Below are 24,977 nucleotides of genomic sequence, written 5' to 3' on the forward strand. Positions count from 1 at the left end.
ATCGTCTGCTGCTGCTGCTCGCTGCTGCTGCCTGCTGCCAGTGGGCGCTGCTTGCCGTGGGAGAGTGTCGTCTCCTGGTGCTCCCGCCCCCCACCACGCTGTAGCCGCCCAGCGCCTCTGCGCACCACGGGAGACCGTCACTATCAACACTGATGGTACGGTCACGTGCAGAGAATGGGATAAGACAGGCTGCCTAGGAAAGTGATGAAGTTGAGTATACAGGAGGTTGGAAAAGCAGATAGTTAAAGGAATGTGTGTGTGTGTGTGTGTGTGTGTGTGTGTGAGAGAGAGAGAGAGAGAGAGAGAGAGAGAGAAGAGAGAGAGGAGAGGGGAAAGAGAGGGAAAGAGAGGGAAAGAGAGGGAAAGATAGAGAGAGAGAGAAAGAGAGAGAAAGAGAGGGGAAAGATAGAGAAAGATAGAGAGAGAAAGAGGAGAGAGAGAGAAAGAGAGGGAAAGATAGAGAGAGAGGGAAAGATAGAGAGAGAGGGAAAGATAGAGAGAGAGGAAAGATAGAGAGAGAGGGAAAGATAGAGAGAGAAAGATAGAGAGAGAAAGAGGAGAAAGAGAGAAAGAGAGAAAAGAGAAAGAGAGAAAGAGAGAGAAAGAGAGAAAGAGAGAGAAAGAGAGAAAGAGAGAGAGAGAAAAAGAGAGAGGAGAGAGAAAGAGAGAGAGAGAGAGAGAAAGAGAGAGAGAGAGAGAAGAGAGAGAGAGAGAGAGAGAGAGAGAGAGAGAGAGAGAGAGAGAAAGAGAGGGAAAGAAAGAGAGGGAAAGAAAGAGAGGGAAAGAAAGAGAGGGAAAGAAAGAGAGGGAAAGAAAGAGAGGGAAAGAAAGAGAGGGAAAGAAAGAGAGGGAAAGATAGAGAGAGAGAGAGAGAGAGGAAATCAATTTATCAGAATGTAGGACCAGAAAGATGGAAGTTTTTTTACTTTGCTGACCTGGATACAGGTTGGGAGCAGTCGAGGATGATGAGGTTGATATATGGGGAACTGTAGAAAATTTTTGTTTGGAATCTGAAGAAAATAGGACAAAAGAAATGACAGTGGAACCTTGCCACTACGAGAGCTGCCAGTGGCAGGACCTCGTAACTATTAGAACTCTTAACAGAAAATGAATAAAGCTTAAGTTTTAGACAGCTAATCCTTCTAACTATGTCTTACTTTCAAAACCTCTATCTCGAAAACAGTGCTTGGTAGTGAAAAAATACATAGAATAAAAGTTAAGTTGTTGTAGCAAATTTTAATACAAATAAAATCAGACTCCCCCGTTATGGACATGCAATAGTACTTGTTTTAATCACGATTGAATGGGTCTGACGCACGAGCGAGCTCCGGGACACAACTAATACTGAAGCTGGGGTCACTGTCCACACGCAAGGACAAAGAGCAGAGGAATGAAAATATAAGAAGAGGTGGGAAGAATTGGAGGGCCTAAGCTTCCTTTTCCCTTCATACACAGGGAGATTTTATGATTTTATATTTTCATACAAATTTCATTTTTAAAAAAGGAGGATACAGTATTACTGTTTTTTATGAAATCTATTAATTTAAGAAGATAGCATATTATTTAAAAACAGCGTCACTTTGGCTGATACACTAGAAATTCAATTTTAAGCATGTCGCTTATCTTCATACAATCAGGGCTTTGCCCTTTTTAATGCATGTAATACAAATAAATCTATGTGAAAAAAATTTTTTTTAAATACAAATCGTTTCAAGCGTTTATTTTAAGTTTTAACTACCACTATATACTTAGACAGTTTTTAAATTGAAAAAAAAATTTTTTTAATACAAATTGTTTTAAGCGTTTATTTTAAGTTTAACTACCACTATATACTTAGACAGTTTTTAATTGGAAAAAAAATTTTTTTTAATACAAATTGTTTTAAGCGTTTATTTTGAGTTTAACTACTACTATATACTAACACAGTTTATAATTTGAAAAAAATTATTTTTTAATACAAATTGTTTTAAGCGTTTATTTTAAGTTTTAACTACTATATACTTAGTTTTTAATTTGAAAAAAATATTTTTTTAATACAAATTGTTTTAAGCGTTTATTTTAAGTTTAACTACTACTATATACTTAGACAGTTTTTAATTTGAAAAAAATTATTTTTTAATACAAATTGTTTTAAGCGTTTATTTTAAGTTTAACTACTACTATATACTTAGACAGTTTTTAATTTGAAAAAAAAATTTTTTTTAATACAAATAGTTTTAAGCGGTTTATTTTTAATGTTTAACCGCTACTATACACGTAGACACGCCAGACGAACGGGACGAGCGGGGACACTTGTAACGGCTCACCGGAGGGCGGGGAGCTCTCCTTGACCCTCTTCTTGACGGGGCTGAGCTGCGTGGCCTCCTTCTTGTCGTGGGCGCGGTGGCTGGGCACGGCCAGGTGGTGGTGCACGTGGTGGTGGTGGTGCGTGGTGGCCTGGCCCTTGGACACCCCCCGCTTGGCCGGGCCCCAGGCCGCGTGGTGCTCCGCCAGCCCCGCCTCGTACACCTCCGCGCCCACGTCCACGGGGAACACCGGCCGGTGCTCCTGCGCACCGCACCGCGTTCGCAAATTAGCACAACCTCCATGATACACGTTCCCATGTCATACGCCGATTCATTTCGGTCCTGCCGAAGGCACTACACTTACAATGGTTTACTTTCCCGGAACATACACTTATTAAATCACTAATTTCCCGTTTCATACGTTTTTACGAAGCGGGAAAGTCCTAAAATCCACAAATTTTTTTTGTTATATTCCTCCTGGTAAACTACGTTTCGATGCTATTATTTTGAAAAAAAACGTTCATTGTTTACCTTTCTAAACGTTAAGAAAATAACTTCATCGCACCATAGATAAGGACAGTATCAGGAAGACTGTGCACTTCGATAATAGCATCTATGGCCAGCACCGAACGAGACTATAGAGGCGCAAACTGGCAATGATTATGAAAATGGTGCACGCGCTTTACCAAGGCACGGATCTCATATTTTGTGCATTCATTAATCTTTGAACTGAATATACCCGTTTGTTATTGTTTTCTTACGATCGGATTGTTTTGTATTTTACGTTTCTCAAGTTAAAATTTTTATTGTAAATGATTCTGTTGCATAAAGTTGTTTAAACAATAAAACTAACAAGCAAAAATTTCTGTTTTTCTTTTTACAATAGCCTAATTTTTTTTTTAATTTATAATTTAGGCTTGGTGACTCCCCCCCCCCCCCCCCCCCTCAACCCAAGAAAGGACTTCATAACATTTTGTAAGGCCACTGTTTCTCATGTCAGCTTTACTTGATTATGGACTGTATTTTACATTTCTGGTGGTTTTATTATATGTATGTATATATAATGATGAATTCCTATCTTTCATTAATATAATGCAATTATTTACACATTATGTGTATTTAAGTTTAATCTGACATTATGCTGGTATGCTAGATTGAAAAAAATATATTATTATTGCCATTCCCTTATCATACACCATATGTGTGCCCTCTGCATGACAGGGGTTCTACCGCAGTGACCAGGGAGCTGGTGCCGGGGGCCCCGGGCCCGCTACCTGCAGGATGGTCCCCGAGTCCACGATGAGCGGCCGCCCCCAGTCGCCGGCGTCCGACAGCAGCGGCTGCTGGATGGCGGCGTGCTGCGGCGGCAGCTGCTGCCACGACGGCACCACCATCTGCCGGCTGCCCGGCCACGTCGTCTGCACCGCGTTCTGGCACACACGCACGCCCGGGACCTGGCCCTCAGCGCTCCTCACAGACCAGACATCCTCCCACCGACGCTAGCTGCGGTACAGCCTCCATTAACACAGCAAACTGGACGAGGAAAAGATAAGACTACTACGATATTTTTTTACAGCAAAATCAGCATTAAAAAAAGCTGTGTACTCGTTTACATAAATAAAATTTTTTTAAATGCTAATGGTACTTACATTAATACTAACACCAAGAAAATAAAATTCTCTAAAATTTTTTGCACTAAATCAAGCTCGGCATGACTTCTAACGACTCTACTCTACTAAAAAATTACAAAGTGTGGACTCGGATGAGCTCGACATTCCCGAATTTGGCTTGACTCATCTTGGCCCAAAAGTTTACAGACTGACCCATTTCTAATTGCAATACATCGATCATGACAGGTGTTTGGACTTGTAAATATTGTGTGTAATTTAGTTTATAGTGTTTGGAAACATTTGAAATTTGAACCTCCCGCGATGCTTGCCGGCAGCGCCAAGTTTTTCAAGTTGGCTGCCTGCTGAGGCGGGTAGCCCTGCAGCTTCCGGCAACGAAGCAACAGGTGTTGTTGTTGAACCATCATGGCGGTAAGCTGTGCTATCGTGCACGCTTGCTGCCAATCGAGTTGTTTGCGAGTGCATCATCATTGATTGTGTCGGTTTTATCTGGATTTTACAGTCTTGTACGTCTCTAGACTAAACAGTACTAGTTTACATAAATAAAAAATTTTAAATGCTAATGGTACTTACATTAATACTAACACCAAGAAAATAAATTTCTCTAAAATTTTTGCAATAATTCAAGCTTGGCATGACTTCTTACGACTCTACTAAAAACTACAAAGTGTGGACTCAACTAAGCTCGACATTACTGAATTAGGCTTGACTCATCTCGGCCCAAAAGTTTACACTCTCGCCCATTCCTAATTGCAATACACCGATCATGACGGGTTTAATTTTATCTTCCGCATTAACGTATTTTATCACCAGAAATTGTTACGTCCAGGATCTTTCCACGTACTGAAAACAGCAACCACCACGTACCACAGGATCATGAAGGGAAAAGACTTGGGTACATGATATGAAACATTAAAGTGTAGACAAATCAAAGAAACAGAGAGGAATCCTCAATAGAGAGCAGGTCACGCGCTGTAGGGAGCAGTGACCCGGTACTCACGGTCAGCAACATCTGCCGGCCGCTCTGCTCCACCATGGACACCGGCACGTACTGCTGCTGTGCTGCCACCTGCGACAACACGGCTGTCATCACTCCACGCCAGTTGCCAACCAACAGCTCGCACGACAGCAAGGGGCTTCAATAAGATTGTCAGAGAAGCGCGACGCTCACTGGTGCTTCTAACACGGTATCACTTCTCAACTGTCTTCTCATTGTGCATAGGGCCGCTGATAAAGGTTATAACGTTATAAACCTTTTTTTTTTTTTACAAGAAAATTCACACATTTGTAGTTCTGTTAATAATTAGGTATTAATATTCCAACAAATAATGTATTTTAACTTTAAAATACTGGATTTTAACTTTAAAAAACATAATTACGTTTGGGAAAAGAAGTTTTTTGGGCAACATCTTACATGGGGAAAAAATAACGGGACCAAAACATTTGACCGAATTGGGTGGGAAATTGTACTATGCAAGTACATCTTAAAACTCTAATTACTGTATTTTTCCATTATTAACTACCACACTGCCAGACAGCACCTTGAAAACTGATTACTATAGCATGGTGCTTTGTCCAGTGATCTTTGGCAAGGTCATGTTTACTACCCACACAAAGTGCTCATAATCTTAACAGCGGGACGAGAGTCATCACCAGGGCCGGCGCGTCCACACAGGCGAACTAGGCATCCGCCCAGGGCGCCAAGTAGCTGGGGGCGGCGCAGCACGACACACAACAGCTGATACAATATGTTTAACGATTATTGAAACTAGGTGAAAATGGATTTTTGTAACAGTTTGGAATGTTTATATTGATATAAGTAATTATTTTAAGTCCACAGTGACCTGTTCATGATTTGTAATAAGTAAAAAAAAAAAAAAAAACACAAGCCTGCTTACATTTGATTGCTGACAAAATCTTAGGCTTACATGATGTATTTTGAGGCAAGGAAAATTGTTTTTGGGGTGTCCGGCCGGGGGGGGGGGGAGGGAAGGGGGGGGGGGGCATTAAGGTTTTTCGCCTAGGGCGCCAATTTACCTTGCACCGGCCCTGGTCATCACACAACACTTATTTCGGTTTCCCCCTGAAAGCGATGAAACACACCTGCTGGGAGATGATGGGCGGCTGTATCTGCAGCTGCGGCGGCTGCTGAGCCACCACCGTCACGTGCTTGGCGGGGGAGCCCATGCCCTGGTAGCCCGTGGGGCACAGGATGGACGGCACCAGCTGGTGCTGGTGGAAGGGGTCGGCTCGGGCCGCCGTGTACTGCCGTGCCACCGACCGCCCGTTGTACAGCTGGTACTGCGCACAACCCCCGACGGTAAACCCCCCCGCCCTCGCGGCGCCCGGGACCACGCCCCGGGCCCTTCGCGCTGGACCCCACACTGGCTGCATGCCACTGCGAGCACGCGCTTACGAACACACTTTCTCTTGCAATTACGATGCACCTTTCGCACTACTGCGATTCCAGCGTCAGAACAACTCACTTCCACAGATAAACACACCCACTTCCACAAGTGACGTCCTCGGTTGCTAGTGCTGCAGTTTGATTGATTGCAAAGAGAACCCTTCAACTACTTAGTAGAACTCGGTGCCCGAGTGTTTGGGTCGAACCCCGACACTTTGGGAATTACAGCGCCAGGAGACACTTTGGTTTGATTGCATTAAGTTAAGCCTGGGTAAAGCTTTTTTCCAGAAAAAATAAATATTTGTTTTATTTTTAAAATTCTGCTGTAATGATGCGAAGCTTCACAATTTATTGCAAAGCTTTAGAACATAGGAAGCCTAAGATTGGCTCATGAAAATATTTAATTTCTTTTTTTTTTTTTTGTTATATATGATTTGCTCAAATAAAGTTTGTTAATCAGTTTAAACAATACAAATGTAAACAATTATTAATAATTATGACTTATCCTGTATTTTATAAAGTAATCGTAATGGTAAAACAGCTTTGTGAAAACAGCTTCACAATTCAATTTGACTTTGCAAATATTTTAAAATTTTATATTCAATTTGCATCAAAAAACTAGTATTCGCAGCACCTATATTTAGTGTCCTTTTACCGTGGTTTTCACACGTATGATTCAACTACACATTACTGCTGAAAGTTATATTATAACTTCAAAAAACAAATACTATTTGAAAAAAATCAGCTTAGTAAATTCATGCGAGATTGCCAATTTCAATTCAACTTAATTTTAAGACTAAAATACCACTGAATGAAAGCAAAAATTAAAAAAAGTAACCTTATCTAAGGTTCTCATCATTATCCTTGATCCTATTTAATGTAACAGCACAACAGTTATCATGCACCTAACATAATAAAAGTAGAGAATTCAGAGTGTAAGAAACAATCATATTCTTAAAACAATACAGCACATGGTACAAGTTGACATTGGTAGAGCCAAAGTGTAGAGACTTGACACCAACACGAGCAAATACACCACAACCAAGCAGAAACCAAAATATTAACACCAATATATATTAATGTGTATATATAATAAATAAATTAAGTAGGGTTATTTAAATATTCTATGCATCAATTGGTATAAAAACATTTAGAAAACTCTTTTGATTTTGATATGGAATTTTCATAATGAATGTCAAAAAAATCTACAAGTTTCATACTCAGATGGAATCATTTTTAATTATATAGAGATTTGTGTATTATGACCATTTAGTACCAATAATTTATTAAGGGATTAAGTGAACTGAAATAAATGTGTTTGATCATGCACGTATCATTAACACATGTTTACATTATTAATAAAGGTCCATAGTTCAAACATACATTACTAGATCTGTTATTTCCAGTTTTTTTACAAAAAAAATACCAGACATGCATTAAAAATTATTTTATTTTAGTAATGAAGCCATTACCAACAGTTAAAATATGTTGTATTGGTGGTATAGTATTACAGAAAGACAGAAGACCAGGCATACACCACACCGACAGTAACACTAACATACGGAGGATAAATAAACTCAAACAAACCAGGTTGTCATATCCAGAGGCTCTCTCCCTGACCAGGCGCTGTACCTGATTCGTCAGCTGGTTGTTGAAGGTGAGCGTGACGTTGCCATTGGAGGAGGGCACGAAGTTGGCGACGAGGGGCGGGGCCTGCTGGCCTGGCTGGTGGTGCGCACCGGGGCTAGCGTAGCCGCTGCGACGACACACCTCCATCATCTGCACGCTGGCCTTCACGTTGTTGCAGTGCGCATAGTCCACCAGGTGTGCCAGGGTCACGAAGGCGTGGTTCAGGGCCTCGCCCGGGGTGATGCGCCTCTCCTGCACGCACACGCACCGTCACACGTCTACTCACCCACCCCGCACCGTCACACGTCTACTCACCCACCCCGCACCGTCACACGTCTACTCCCCCACCCCGCACCGTCACACGTCTACTCCCCCCACCCTGCACCGCCACACGTCTACTCTCCCACCCCGCACCATCACACGTCTACTCCCCCCCCCTGCACCACCACATGTCTACTCTCCCACCCTGCACCGTCACACGTCTACAGCCCCCACCCTGCACCATCACTCGTCTACTCTACCACCCTTCACATTCACATGTCTACTCTCCCACCCTTCACAATCACATGTCTACTCCCCCACCCTGCACCGTCACTCGTCTACTCCCCACCCTGCACCGTCACTCGTCTACTCCCCCACCCTACCCCGACACTCGTCTACTCTACCACCCTTCACAATCACATGTCTACTCTCCCACCCTTCGCAATCACATGTCTACTCTCCCACCCTTCGCAATCACATGTCTACTCTCCCACCCTTCGCAATCACATGTCTACTCTCCCACCCTTCACAATCACATGTCTACTCCCCCACCCTGCACCTATCACATTACTTTCCTTCCACTTCTCATGCTCACAGCTAGGCCTGTGCAAATACTAGTTTTCTCACGTGAACCCAGTATCAAACTTAATATTTAAATCACTTGCAAAATCCAATGGAATTGTGAATAGTATTTTCGGGGAAGCTGTATTACTTTTATTTTATAAAATACAGGTTTCAAAGTAGTAAAAAAAAAAAATTTTAACATTTGTAATGTTTGAACTGATATTGTGTTTAACCAATTGGGCCCATGAATAACATCATTCAATAAAAATTATAATATAACCATGCACAATAATAATATTTAGATGGAGTGCCACCTCTCGATTTTTTAAGTAACCAAAAAAAGTAAAATAAGTATTTTCTTAGCAAATCTTAGGCTTCCAAAGGTTTTAAGCTTTGCAACAAATGCGAAGCTCACACCAGACGCGAATATTTGCATCACAATTACAGCTTAAAAATGAAACAAATAGTATATTTGTGGCAATATAATTCAAATATTAAAAAGAGCTTTGATTCACTAGTTTAGTCATAACTTTGCACAGGCATACTTACCGCCAAACTTCCTACAGTTTCAACACTTTTGAATTGACAAGAAAATACCTTTGATACATTCAAGGTTGATGTTATTCCCATAAACCCTCAAGAAGTTTGGAAATGTGGCTGGAGCACAAAATAAGAATCAATATTACAGTAATGAGCAGGGACAAGGTGGCAAATTCCAATAAAAATGAAATAACACTGAAAAGCAAGTCAAATTATTTTGCCATAAAATGAAGCATACAAATTTTACCATTATTTTGAAGGAGTAAGTATTACAAAAGAGTTTTTATAAAAATAAAAAACTCTTTTGTTTTAAAACTAAAACCGGACTAAAATAAAACCATAAAATGAAGTTTCTAATTGTTTGGACTTGTAAATATTGTGTGTAAGTTAGTGTATAGTGTTTGAAACATTTGAATTTTGAACTTCCCGCGCTGCTTGCCGCCAAGATTTTTAAGTTGGCTGCCTGCCAAGGCAGGTGGCCCTGCAGCTTCCGGCAACGAAGCATCAGTTGTTGTCAAACCATCATGGCGGTAAGTTGTGCTATCGTGCACACTTGCTGCCAATCGAGTTGTTTGCGAGTGCATCAGCATTAATTGTGTCGTTTTTATCTGGATTTTACAGTCTTGTACGTCTCCAGACGAAACACTAGTGATGAGGGACGGGGCAGGTTAAGATGACATAAATATTGCTACCTGGTCCATGGTCAGCATCCTCTTGAGGAGGTCGATGAACTCCCGGCGGTCGGCCTTCTCTGCCAGCAGCTCCCCCCCCTCGATGTCCGTGGGCACGTTCACCTGGCCGATGTCGTCCAGGCAGTTGAAGATGTACTTGCGCGCCTCCTTGGACTTGATGCCCGTCTCTGTCTCGTGCTCGTCCGGCGTCTGCCGCACGCACGCACCGCGCCCTCTCAGCTCCACACACATGCACGTTGCATTCACTCTCGCTTAGAGGCGGGACGATACCACACTTTCGATACTCGAATCCGTATTGTTTTTTCCAGTTCGATACTTTCGATACTCCAGGGGAAAAAATATTTTCCCATTAAGTAACAATTATTACAAATAACATGAATAAGTTTTAAACTATATAAATTCCCTCTACAACTTTAAATGTGTGAGTATAAAAAAATAGAAGCGAAATACAAACTATCTTCAAGAGAGTTACCTAGCCCTTTATTTTCCAGTAAACTTTTTTTTTTTACCGCGAACAAATGTAAACAAAAAGAAAATCTGAAATTTTTTCTTGTTTGTTTCATTTTACAAACTTTATGCAACAGAACAACTTTAAATAAAAATTTTAACATGAGAAACGTAAAATACAAAACAATCCGATAGTAAGAAAACAATAACAAACGGGTATATTCAGTTCAAAGATTAATGAATGCACAAAATATGAGATCCGTGCATTGGTAAAGCGCGTGCACCATTTTCATAATCATTGCTAGTTTGCGCCTCAATTCAATACAAATGAGCAAGCGTTCCGGTATCAAAAAAAAAACGCATCGAACTTACAGTCTCGACACTCGATACTCTGCGGTGCCGTCGAGCATCGAAGGTAACGAAGGTATCGAAAATCCCACCACCACTCTCACCACACATTGCTGCGACCGTCCGACAGACGGGTGACCCGGGGGCTCACCTTGAGCCTCCAGAAGGGGTACGTGCTGTCGAGGTCCCGGTAGAAGAACTTGGTGGTCTTGGAGGCGTTGTTGAGCATGTTCTCCGTGGGCAGGCCCTGCGTCTGGCTGATGTAGCGGATCTGGTCGTACTCGGAGGAGCCTGGGTAGAGCGGCCAGCCGAGGAACAGCTCTGCCACCACGCAGCCCAGCGACCACATGTCGATGGCCTCGCAGAACGGCAGCCCTGGAACATCACATCATCCAGTCCTCTCTCCGTGTGCTCAGGGAAAAAGTCACCTGTTCATCAGCACACGCCGTGCATATCCTTACTAGGTTACCTACGGTTGATACCCTCCTTGTGGGAATCAAAAATTAAGGATTTTTTTTAAGGACACCTTTACTTCATCGCCTTCCCCACTATCAAGAGGTACAAAAAAATGTTAATTTAAAGCACAAAAACTAACTCTGTTGGTTAGTTCAATTCTTACCGATAAGCCCCTGTTGATCAGAAATCTCTCAGAAAAACATATCTAACACCAGCATAGTGTTCATCTAAAATTTTTTAACTTTGCTCGCTAATTACACTTATTTCACAAGTAAAATGTTTTATTTCACAAGTAAAATGTTTCTCTAGTTCAAAAGTGAGATACAAAACAAAATAAAAAAACTTTCAAAATTTTTTTTAAATGTAAAATGTAATCATGTGGCACAAAATTCTCCAATTGTACTACACAAAGCATTGTTTTCTGCCAAGTCGAAAAAAAAAAAAAAACCATTGAAATACCCGCATTTCTAAGACAAGGATCTTAAGGAGGCACACAGACCCTGGATGCTAATTTCGTTACATGCATTACACGTAACAAAAGGAGCTCAATGGCTAAAGTGTTTGAAGTTGTTTATCAGTAAATTTTTCTGGTCTTTATTATAATAAATAGATAATGTCTACCTTCTCCAGTCAACCATCAGGTCATATTCAAGACATACCGAGGATGATCTCCGGCGCGCGGTAGTATCTGCTCTGCAGGTACGTGTTGCACACGGCCTTGCTGACGTGCGACGCGCTGCCGAAGTCTATGACCTTGACGCGGTACGGCTGCCGGACCGGGTCTACCAGCATGATGTTCTCTGGCTTCAGGTCGGCATGGATGAGACCCAGTTGCTACGACACACACACACGCCTGCCTTGGCACATCTCTACTGGGCAGTCAGCAGCTACCAACCTACCAGTCCCAACAGCAGTTGCTGCAACACACACACACACTCACACACCTTGGCACATCTCTACTGGGCAGTCAGCGGCTACCAACCTACCAGACCCAACAGCAGTTGCTGCGACACACACACACACTCACACACCTTGGCACATCTCTACTGGGCAGTCAGCGGCTACCAACCTACCAGTCCCAACAGCAGTTGCTGCGACACACACACACACTCACACACCTTGGCACATCTCTACTGGGCAGTCAGCGGCTACCGACCTACCAACCCCAACGGCCGATAAGAGAATGAGGGGTGACAATTTACCCACAGCTACTCAGTATCCTGAAACGTATATAGGGAGTCTGACAATATTTAATAATAAAAAATATTTATATACACACAATGAATGTTATACTTACCTAGCATAATAAAGACTTAACTTAAATTTTACATGCAAGTAATAAATGGCAATAAAATAATAAGAGGACTGGAGTTATCATAAACAGTTGGTAAAATATAAATTAAATCAAATTAAAAAATTTAAAATAATATTCACAAATCAATATTAATATAAACATGTGTATAAAAATAATTCTTTAAATTACTAAAACAATCAAGAATTTTTTTAAATTAATAATGAAAACCAATAAACGTGCTGAATGTTCATTCTAAATCATTAATTTTAATTATTTATTAAAGAATAATGTAACAATATTATAATTTATAATGCCAATAAATTATACATTAGGGAACAAACTCACACACACAAACACACTGGTAAAAGTTTTTCAAAATAAATAAATGTTTTTAACAATACAAAACATGTATTCAATATCAGTCACTAAATTATAAGATATAAAAGCACAAATTTAAATTTGATTTGCACGTAGCTTTTTTTTTTCATCCCGCGAAATTTTTTTTTGCACTTACTCTCATCATCATTTTTACTAGTAACGCGCCCAAAAAAGAGCTACAAAAATTTCAAATCAAATATATATATTTTTTAAATTAGTTACTGATGGCTAGGGACACCTGTATTTAGCGATTTCATTTCATGTCAAGGTATTTCACAAAACACTGTAGGGTTTTTCAAGAGTCATGGGCTCACGGCAAATTGTGAGGGTGCAGCAGTACGGTGACCACATTCTCATTGGCCCCGTCAAGAGCGGGAGGACACCTCTCACCGACCTCAGCCAATAACCACAGGAGAAAAGCTACATTATTTTGTGAATAGACTCGACACGAAATACCGTATTTACCCGAAGAGGCCGAGGTTTTTATCTCCAAAAATTACCTTCAAAATATTGGGTCGGCCTAGAAACGCACATCAAGACAAAAAGCACTCAATCTAGTCAATTAAAATAATTACTTATTGTAATACTATAGTACTATAACCGCATTTAATGATTTACACAATTGGATTTGGTTTTCCGTGGACAATAGCAATTTCACTAACTAATATATTGGTTGGGGAATACTGTATGTATGTAAGCAACATACTTAAGAATTATAGGTAAACAAAACATTAGCCGGCAGTTACCAACATCTGTGCTTATTAGGGTGTGTTCCATTATGAAACAGTGTAACTGCAAAATGCTATCACATTTGAGCATGAAACATCATGGATGTTGGTTCAACTGGTGTTTCATCATAGATAAATACTGTTTTCTAACTACCAATACTGGTATTGACGTCTTTCGTTAGTAGGTATATTACTGTAATCTATGATCAGATTCCAGTGACAAACTAACCTACAAAAAAAATTTGTTAGTAAACACGTGGTACATAACGTAAGGTGTAATTTAGTGTTTATTATAATATTTATCAGATATATTATATTTATTATAATATTTATAAGATGATGATTTGTGGCAAGACAGAGTAAGTGGAAGTGAGCAAGATGACAGTGAGGAAGAAGAAAACAATACAAGTGATTGTGATTCTAATGTGGAGGATGACAACTGTTTTTTCCACTGGACAGTGAACAGGATTTAGGGGTCGGCCTAGAATCGAGGTCAGCCTCTGTTCGGGTAAACACGGTATATTGGCGGAATGCAGGTGTCCCTACTGATGGCCGCGGCGAGGCCCACCTTCAGCTTCAGCAGGGCGGTGAGCACCTGCTGAAGGATGGGGCGGATGTACTTGAGGGGCAGCGGGCTGAACTTGTTCTGCTTCAGGAAGTCGTACAGGTTCTGCTCCAGCATCTCAAACACCAGGCACGTGTGGTTCTTGTGCTGGAAGCACTCGAACGCTCGCACAAAGTTGAACTCGTCTGCATTTTCCTGGCTCAGGCGCGACAGGATGCTCACCTGGAACACAACGCGAGCCGAGGCTCAGCAGCCTGCGAGGGAGCACCGACACAGTAACATTTCCCCCGGAAGGTTGGGCCAGGGGTCGGCAGACTTTCGAGCGAGTCAGATTCTTTTTAGAGAGCCGCAACATGTGTTATCTCTGTATTTACACAAAATTTTAAGACGGTAAAAAATAAGATAAAAACAAAGTATTTTAATCACTAATTTAACATAAAGTCTTAAAAACAAAAGACTGATTCGAAATAAAACACATAAATGTGACAAATATATGGTAGTCATCAGTAGAGCTTGACTGATAAAACAATAAAACCTACATTATTTTAATTATTATTAACGACAGCTACTCCCCACAAAAGCAAGTCATCTTAAATTTCATATTATCTTTAACTCTCATACAATAATTATTGAAAATAAATTCTATTTTTTTTAAATAGTCAGTAACTAACTTACTTCAATCTGCCCCTGGCGAGCATAAGATGGATGATTCTTTAAAATTTTGATGGCGACAATTTCATTGGTGCCTTTCTTCCAGCACTTGACAACCTGCGCAGGAACAAACACAGAACATTAGTGCTTTCTACGACAATAGAACATCCCCTAGCACCATCATTAACAATAGCTAATTTCTGAAACAAACTTTGAAAGTAAAAAAATTCATTTTCTTGAAATAAAGTAATTCATGTTAAAGAATACAAAGACATGAAGGCGCACACCTTACATTGTTTTGATGAAAAAATTATTGCTATAAAAACAATCTTAGGAGAAATATTTTCACCTGTCTGACAGATTTCTTTGAAGCTGAGATCTATCATGGATTCAACGTGATCATTTTTTTCTTTCTTTCAATACCGTCAGTTGGGGTAACTTTGGCCCTTTGAGGGTAACTTTGGCCCAAGACAAAAAAAATGTTAAACCATGTTACAACTCTTCAAAATATTTATTAGATGTGATGATACATATGTTACATATACATACAGTAGAACCCCGATTATCCGCGACTCGATCATCCGATTCGCGGATTAACCGCAATTTATGTCCATAAAGTCCAATTATTTAGTTACATATAACCAATGATTCAAAATGTATGTAAATGTTAAAATACTTTGCAAAATGTATGTTGGTCAAAGTACTTTGACTCAGTTACGTTTATATACACAGAAAGTTTTAAAAAAGATACTAGTACATACATACGTATGTACATAATATTTTTGTGTTCCATGTTACGTGAATAGATTATACACTGGTGCGCGATTCCGCGTCCGCATGACCGGACTGTACACTCCCGCGCGCAGCACGGCGCCGTGCCACAGAGATTACCCGGCGCATGGAGACAGTCCATTCCATTAGTGTACGTTGTTGAAGCGTGAAGGTGGTGATGATTTTATGTATTGTAACAGTGATCTGCATTCCGACGGATTATACCGTTGTGTTGTGCGGAAGTGTTGAGCGTAACATTTCATCATGTCATCAAATGAACAGAAAAGAAAGCGAGTGGTACTGTCCATCGACAGCAAAACAAAAACTATAGAAAGATTTCAGAGTGGAGAAACGATTGCAAACTTGCGACTGAGTTTGATGTCGGTAACACAACAGTGCGCGACATCATAAAAAATCGCGAAAAAATCCTTCAGTTTGCTTCACAGGCTGACACTTCAAGTGGATTAAATAAACGCAAGACGATGAAAGAATCTACATTTAGCAGCATGGACGCTTGTTTGTTTGAATGGTTTCAACAGAAAAGGTCGGAGGGTGTAGCATTAAGTGGCGTAATTTTATCACAGCAGACGCAATTTTTTTAAAAAAAACTAGGCTTGACAGAAGAACCATTTTCCTGTTATATTACTTCTCCGTTATTTTATGAGCACCGACTGTACGGAAGTGTGTGTGTTGCAACTAGTGCTTGGCACGCAAGATAAATTCAGCCTATCACTTGCTGACGCGTTGCAGTGATACGACGGTGTTTGTTTATTTCAAAACTCAGCTAAGAGTGAACGGAGAATAGATATAACGACCCCTCAAGGTTCCCGAGATTAGGGTCGTTATAGAGAGGTGGTCGTTATAAGATTTCCGACCCATCTGCAAAACTAAGTCATAATAGTTCGTTTTTGCACTAAGTCCACGTTCAACAAGCTAAAAATAAAAAATCTAACATTTAAAATTCATATAAATAAAGGGGGATAAAAACACCGTGAATTATACGAGACAGAGACACCGTTTAAAAACCATGAAATCAAGTCTCAATGCACTGGTATGAAAAATCTTATCTCTAAAAGAATTTTGAAGGCAGTCGTTCTGTAAAACAATAACCAGCCCGATGGTGTTACTGACAACAGAGCAACGAGCGAAGTGTGGCAGCGTCGCTTACGGGCGATGAAAAGAATGCGTGACCTTGGCAGCTATCAGCTGTCTTGGGCCCTCGGACTGGCGGGCGACTAGTCACACACCTCGGTGCAACAACGACTCGCGTGCCCACGTCTCCGCACACGAAAGACTTAAAAACCACTGCTGCCCAGCACTAAGCAGTCCGCTTCTATGTCATTAACGCACACACACACAAAGCATGAGTATATATGTAATCTCCGAATGTCCACAGATGGCTATCTCTGGGCTAATTACCTTTGAGGCAAGCATGACTCGGCTAACCGCGATTTTCGATTATCCGACTCACTCGTCCCCTTCATTAACACGGATAATCGGGGTTCTACTGTGTGTGTGTGTGTGTGTGTGTGTGTGTGTGTGTGTGTGCGCGCGCGTGTGTGTGTGTGTATGTCTGTCTATATATATACATACATACATACATACATACATACATACATACATACATACATACACACACTGTATAGAAATCGAGAGTGGATAGGATTTACTCTACGTTTTTCAGGAGCGTATGATGAGCAGCTTGAGAACTTCACTGCTGCAGTGCGCTGCCGTAACGCCCTGTATTGTCTTAGGTTGTTATTTGTACGTTAGAGCGCAGCACTGTTGCCCGCTGTCATTCCCTGCACCCCCCACCCATCATTCACTGCAGCTCAAGATCGTTCAACGGGAGGGGGAAGGGGTGTTTGAAGAGTTCGACACTTGTCCGCTAGGGACCACCACGAGTCTATGCCCTACAGATGGTGGCGATTGCGGCGGGGGTGTGTTAACCAACTAGCTCAAAACCGTATTAGAAATGTCAACCTGGGCTGGCGACTTCTATACAGTATTGGTGTTGAAAAGTGGGTACCTGGCCGAAGGTGCCGCGCCCCAGGAACTCCAGCACCTCGTACTGGGTGGTCATGGAGTAGAGCACCTCGTGCTGCACCAGCTGGTAGTCCCCATCGGCGCTGGAGGAGCCCTGGGGCGCCTGGCCGCCGGCCGCCTTGCTGTGGGACGTCGTGATGGCAGCTGCGAGGGCCACTCCCGCCGGCTCACTGCCAGCATTACCCTCCTCCTCGCACGATTTGCGCTGCAACAAGCCCCCCGCAGGGACAACTGTCGCAACTATCCACCTCTCTCTCGTGGGGGCCAGGACCAACCACGACCGTTTCGATTAGCGTGCGACCACTAGGATTGGTCCAGTCCTGTTAATACATTGTGTTGGCGTGCAGGTCAATATAATCACAATGTAAGAATCTTTGTTTTGGCTTGAGTTTTCACATTCGAAAAACATAGTTATATTACATTTCATCAAACATTAGCATCACTTCTTGTTGGGTTAAAAAAAATAAATGAAGTTTGTAAGGTTACATAAATAAAATATTTTTATTTTTATTTAATCAGCAATATTTTTCATTAAAGTGACCTACGACTAACGTAGTTGTGAACATGTGCGTACAGTGAGAGAACCTCCTTTCTGTGTAACAGAAATGATGAACGTAATCCCACGGGGGGCCCCTGGGAATACTACATATTTTTGCCACTGGTTGCGATTCCTACTCTGTGTACCGTAAATTCCCATTCAGCGAGGAACACCCATTCTATTGGAGAATCCTTTTATCCCGTGGGGAAATACCCTTTCTGTGGTCAATTCCCAGTCGGACGTGCAGATTTGCTGGACTTTAGTTCTTTGATGTTACAATTTTCTGGTTCAACATGAGCGGCAGAAAGCGGGATGCTGTATGGCTTTCATTTGAATATGGTGAGAATCAAAATCACTACATGTAATATAAAAAAATCCGATTTAAAACTAAAAAAAACCTGTTTTAAACAAAATCAAACAAGTGTTTCTTAAAACCTAGTTTTTTTTTCCAACCCTGCACAACAGTGAGACAGCAGGTTCCTGGCGTAAGGACCAGGGGCCATACTCACTTTCTGCCCGCACCGCTGATACGTGTCGAGCAGCTTTATGGTGGAGGCACGAATGAACTGCTGCGACAAGCTGCCATTGGGACTGCGCGTCTGCACGGCTCCGTGCACGCCACCACTGGCCAAGTGAGAGTGATGCGCGTGCCTCTGGACCACCTGGCTCGCGTTGCAGATGATGCTGCTGCCGTTCAGAGCGTAGACACCGTCCTCGGTGTATTCGAGTTGCTGCTGGTGCTCCAACTTGCGCTTCTTGTGGACGTGCTGAACCACCACCCCGCTACTGGTATTGCTGCTGTGCTGGGATTGGATGAACATGTCACGCACCTGCCAACACACGACCAGTCCCTCTGCAGCATCCTCGGAGGACCTGCACATCCATTATCACTCTGCTCTACTCCCGGCAGGAAGGAAACATGGCGGGGTAAGAATGGGTGAGTAAATAAAATTAAGTTTAATGTCCGGTTGGTAGACGTGGAACCAGGGGTGCAAACAGGGGGGGGGAGGTGTTTAGGGGATCAACGCCCACCCCCCTTAGCACCAAATGTTTAATTAATTTCTTATTCATCACTCAAACAAATTTCATATTAAAATTAATAAAATTTTTACCATTACAATATTTAAATTTAAGTACCGAAAACTGCTAAAATAGCACTATTTTACACCTTAAAATCCAAATTTTCCCGTGGGGGGGGGGGGCGCGCCACGACCCCCGGACCCCCCGCTTTAATACGGAGGGGGGGGGGGGGGCATGCTTCTTAACTCCCCCCATACGCAAATCCTGGCTACGCCACTGCGTGGAACGGCAAGTCGGAGCACCAATGGAATGCAGATGTGGGTGAAGCGGGAGTGCTCTGACCACTGCAGCATCCGCCAGTGTTGTCCCTGCTGGGAGCCTCGGTGGGACCACGCAACCATCCCCCCCCCCCCCCCCACAAGTGGAGAGAACAAGGGGACAAGGATTTAAGAGAAATAATGAAGGTACTAGGTAAAAACTTGGAAAAAAAGAGGAAAGTAAACTGCAAGAAGGTTAATCTTTTAAAAAAATGTTTTTTATTTTGCTAATTTACAAATATTACTTTTATTTTGTTCCATATTCATATGAATATTTCCAACTTCCTGTATCCTTTAACTTAGTTGGAAATATTTGATTATCTGATTATGTTTGCCTGTTGCAAAACCAGCCTTAATTAGTTCATTTTGTGTTGATATTTGTTCTTTTTGGTGTTCTTTAGTGTTTGTTCATTATGTGTTATCTTTTTTTAATTATTTAATACTTATGTCATCTTTTGAACCGTTTATGGTAGAAGGGTTATGTTGAGCCTGTGAGTTTGTACCTACTGAATGGTTTGTATTGTTTATTTCTATATTTCTATGTGAGCACACTCCTACCTAGAGTCTTAGGACTGTGTGTGCATGTCACAATTTATAAATAAATAAAACAAGGAAGAACAAAAGGCGTAGCAGGCATAATGAAAATACTTTGATGAAACCTTGCTCAATCAAAATTTCTCTGAGACAATGCCAATAAGAATTTTTTTTTGTAACAAATTTAAATTATATGCACAAACCCCAATGTTTTGATGAAAACAATTTTGTATTCTTTTAACATTAAAAAAAATTAATTTCAATAAAAATTACTTTGAGTATAAACTAACTAAATACACCAATTACAAGTCAGAATAAGAGCTGCTGGAAGGATGTGTTCTCGGCACTGAAACAATCTGCTGTCCTGCTGCCGCGAACCAACACAACTGTGATGCATCATTATAATAAACACAGTTCCTCAGTGACCCTTCAGGGGACTAATCCCAGCTGTTCCCTTTCTAGAAATTTCTTGCCTGTAATTTCAATTTCAAGCTATCTACACCAAAATATTTGGCATGGCAAGGCATAAATCACATCTCCCCAAGCTTTCATACCGTGTTTCAATCTGGTATTCACTAAGAGCGACCAGTCTGTGGCTGTGATTCACACTGGCAAATACAACTTTCCTTAAAGTTACCCTCCAACCCAAACATAACGACTTCCAGCAAGTACCTAACGCAAGGCAGCCTGTGCTTTGTTGAGCCATACAATACAACAAGATATTGCAAAATATTTGAAAATTCACGATGATGAGGCTTAATTCCGTTAATGGTCCACAGAAAGGACTGTGACATCCCCTGTCACTGCTCTTTCTGTTGGATTTTGCCAAAGCACTGATCTTTATTACTCGATTCAAGTCACTTGCACATAGGATACATAACTGCTTAGTGCTTTGCACTACCTTTGTATCCTTATTATTTTTATATGAACCAACATATTTTTTTCAGTAGGCTAATAATAACTTATTAATACTCAAAATAAATCTGTAAAAGAACTGTGCCTGTGCATGGAATGTATTTCCAAAAAAATGTTTTGTCTAATTTTAACTATCTGATAAGTTGAATAAAAAAAAGTAAAAGACTGCGCTCTTTACTATCACAAATTGTTTATGAAATTCTGAACATAGTAAACTGCCAATAAAATGGATTAACATAGACTAAAAATTTTGCAAGTTATACCCTAAAGGACTGAAAAGAAATTTAGTTTAGTTTTCAATAATAGATCATACCTTCAACACTATAGCAGGAGGAAAGATTTTAGGTAGAAATAATTGACATAAAATAAATACCAACTCTTTAAAACATTTTCGAAATCAAACACCTAATAGGAAAAAGGGTAAATAAAGTTCTAACATAAAAAAAAAATTATATCTCTAAACCTAATCAAGTAAGACATACGATATTAGGTATAATAGAGACAAGATTTTATGGTTTAATTTTCAGACCACTTTTGTTTTTAAAACAGAGATTTCTGTGTTATTGTTTTATTTTTTTGAAATCTATTTATTAAAAATATAGCATATTACTGAACGAATATGACGCTTATATGTTCCAAGATACTATTTCTCCAAAACAGTGTCATTCTGACTGATATATGATGAACCTGTAAAACATAATGTTTTTTGAAATTAAAATGTCTAACTATTCTAAATAAAATATATTTGTTAATGTATTTCTGTGATTAAAAACAAGCGTATTTTTCCCCCAACTTTTTTTTTTATACATAAATTGTGGTTACAAACTTCATGCTAAATAGAATTACGTTCATTAAATTTAATATTTAAAGGTTTACGTATTGTCATTACAGTTAAGTTATGATTGAAAATCCGGGGAAGTTTCAATATTGTAAACGCATTCCGGTGCTGTGTGGTGTATTAAGGGTGTACTGACATGCTTTTCTGTGTTATTTCGGTTTTAACGCAATTCACCAAATAATCTTGTGCCTACGTATGAATAATAAACATGGAAAACTGAACTATTTTTGGCATTGTAATGGACGCTGCACAGATACCAACACCCCTCCTAGCACTGACGTGTGCTGCGAGTGATACCAGCTCCAGCCAGGAGACACGCGGGCGAGCACCTTCACGTGGCAGCGACCTCCAGGCATCAGGCTTGTGACTGCACGGAGCGGACCAGGTCTTTGCAGATTACTGTACAGATTTTGGTGGGGGGGAGGGGGGGGGGGGTGTGTCTCGAGTCTTGTCCTCACGTCAGTCACGTCACGACCATGGAGGATGTCTCACCGGATCCGCATGCCTTCTTTTCACGTGGTAGCAGCCATTACCAACGAACTTGCAAAGTACACCCTCCGACAACAACTTCCACTTCTGAGAGGTGAAAACGGGGTTGGCAGTTTTGTTTTTATAAATTGGTTCATACCCACTAGTGCAATAAAAAATTAAGGTGTGTTTACTTAAGAACTCCTTAATCCATCGTCTTCACCGCAATTGAGATAAAAAATTATTTGTATTATCAGAAAATTCCTTTAAGAAAAAAAGTTGAACAGTTAATGGACAATTTTGTTGTTTATTTTAATTCTTACAGATTAACCAGACATCCCCCCCCCCCCTTTTCCCAGAACTATCTCTGGAATACATATCTAACCCAACCCCCAACATTTATTTTGATCATAAAATTACATATACTTTTTAAGTTTACAGTAAGACAGTATATCAAATTCTAAGTCCATGTACACGAATACTACCTTTCTGTACATTGAATCTTCTAGGGTTTTTGTTTTATTAATACTTCTGCAGTAGCACATAAATTGTGTCTAAAAAAATTTTAATTTGTATTCATGTTGTGGGTAAATGTTATAAGTAGCTAGCAGCTTACTGAGGGGTAAAAAATTCCTAAAATGATGTTTTTGAGCTACAAATAATGTTTGACAAACCCAAAACGGTGCTTTTCAACATTCCAGCTGGATTCTGAAAAACTCGAGTGGGGAGGGCGATGAAGTCTACGAATGTGCCAGGCAAAAATCATTAAAAACCAAAAAAATATTCCTGACAGCTAGATTTTCTAGAATCGTCCGAATCAAAACTACATTTTGCCAAAATTCAAAACTTTAACAAAAATACATTACATACTATTATTAGTACTATTTTGAGTAACGAATCTAAAGGAGGCATAAAATTTTTAATGAATTGTTCACATCATTAATTTTCTGTGAGGAATACGTGCTGTGCACTGAAGTAACTGACACATTGAATTTTGCAGTCTTTCCAGGGAATTATTTGATTACAGCCGTCGTATATTCTGTGTTTGTTATGGCTGGTGTTTCATAACAGGATCATGCCATCAGGATCAAGCCTTCCGGATCCAAGGGTAATCTTCAATATATGAAATGGAAGAATTAGCATATTTTTAATTCTCCATAGTTGACTACAGTTATGCTAAACATATATATATATACACAATTGCAGGTAAACAATGACTGGCGATGGCAGTATGAAAACACAGGTATTGTAATTAATCTGTTATTTTTCACGAACCAATAGGAATTAAGGAATCATGTTTTCAGGGTAAATTTTAGGATGTCTCTAGTACTTGAAAAACATATTTTCCGTTTTTATTTACTTTTCGTTTCCCTAAGCCGCAACGTCCGATGCTGGTATAGTAATATAATCTATAACTATTATTTTTCACAAACTAGTAGGAATTAAAAAACCAAACCTTCAGGGTAAATTTAGTGGCGTGTGTAGTGTGAAAACAAGGTTTCCCGATTTTTTTCTTAACGTTCGAAAAAGCCGCGACGTCCGATAATTACCAAATGGAATTTGAAACCTGACAAATCTTACAAAATCGTAAATTGTATTGCTGACGTAAAAATTTAGCAAGAATATAAAAATCTGAAATAATACATATAATTAACATTAACTCCAAGTAACGTTTCAAACGAAATACAACCTTTAGAAGGTGACCTATAATGGACTGGACCTATCTTGAAGAAACGTTAACATGCGAGAGTACCCCCAAAATTTCACAAAAACTCTTGTAAACGAAAGGTTTTCGTCACACATATAACAAACGTTCAATTAATGGCAAAAATTTAACATATAAACATAATACGAGGAGACAAAACTGCTAAAACCACAACGCGGACCAAGATGTCGGACACAAAACATACGGTTACACAAATGAACCGTAGTTGTCACTTTATATAGTTAATATCACGGTAAACAAGATACTTCAAATTTCTACGACTTACCTCTCACAATCCCGTTCTTTTACGAGGGACTCTAGAAACATAATGGCAACATCCGGAACAAAGAGGTCCTTCAAATTGCTGCCATCTTGTAGGACTGACGAGTGTTTTCGTGATACTGCCTTGCGCAAATATCACCAACACGAGAACCGTCTTGATTCACATTTGCCTTGAACACTTCTCCATTGAATTCTTTCATGCACCACAAATCGTTTGATGGGTAAACAAACGATTTACCCCACAATTTCCGAACGTTCACTTCATGTTGGGTTCCCCATATCCCGTACCCAATTGTTACGTATATTCATCAGCAAGTGAAACGATATTTCGAGACGCTCATGGAGAATGTCGAAAGCGGTATGTGCTACATGGGTTAATCTTATTAATTCGGTAATACTTTAAGAATAAAAATCGTTTTTGTGCCAATGATTTAAATTTTTCAAACATATATAAAAATTATCTTTTTTAAAGTTCGTTTCGTTGTATCATGTCTAAATACCTAAAATCCCTTCACAGTCACTTGTTAAGATAGCGCCATGTTTGAAGAAAATAAAACTGTGTGACCAGAAATAAACTACGCCTATTTAAGCGCAAACTTGTTTTATAATGCTAATGTGTTAAAAAGAGTACGTTGTTACGAAAAAATATATGTTTTATACTTATCATAGG

The 24,977-nt window shown here is 40.2% G+C and overlaps 1 protein-coding gene across 1 annotated transcript in view; it reads right to left on the reverse strand.

The window, feature by feature from the left end:
- Positions 1–24,635, reverse strand: part of LOC134539609 (homeodomain-interacting protein kinase 2) — a 52,243-nt gene extending 27,608 nt beyond the window's left edge. Inside the window, exons 1-14 of the mRNA XM_063381785.1 lie at positions 24,312–24,635; positions 18,738–19,058; positions 17,674–17,895; positions 14,898–14,990; positions 14,226–14,444; positions 11,917–12,091; positions 10,953–11,176; positions 10,007–10,195; positions 7,953–8,201; positions 6,017–6,214; positions 4,914–4,982; positions 3,560–3,715; positions 2,307–2,547; positions 10–117 (exon numbers count right to left, since the gene is read on the reverse strand). Coding sequence (XP_063237855.1) covers positions 10–117; positions 2,307–2,547; positions 3,560–3,715; positions 4,914–4,982; positions 6,017–6,214; positions 7,953–8,201; positions 10,007–10,195; positions 10,953–11,176; positions 11,917–12,091; positions 14,226–14,444; positions 14,898–14,990; positions 17,674–17,895; positions 18,738–19,049 — 2,455 coding nt within the window. The 5' untranslated portion in view covers positions 19,050–19,058; positions 24,312–24,635. The remainder of the gene's footprint in view (positions 1–9; positions 118–2,306; positions 2,548–3,559; positions 3,716–4,913; positions 4,983–6,016; positions 6,215–7,952; positions 8,202–10,006; positions 10,196–10,952; positions 11,177–11,916; positions 12,092–14,225; positions 14,445–14,897; positions 14,991–17,673; positions 17,896–18,737; positions 19,059–24,311) is intronic.
- Between the last annotated feature and the right edge of the window lie 342 nt (positions 24,636–24,977).

The sequence above is a fragment of the Bacillus rossius genome, chromosome 15 (assembly GCF_032445375.1).
Source record: "Bacillus rossius redtenbacheri isolate Brsri chromosome 15, Brsri_v3, whole genome shotgun sequence".
Classification (NCBI taxonomy): domain Eukaryota; kingdom Metazoa; phylum Arthropoda; class Insecta; order Phasmatodea; family Bacillidae; genus Bacillus; species Bacillus rossius.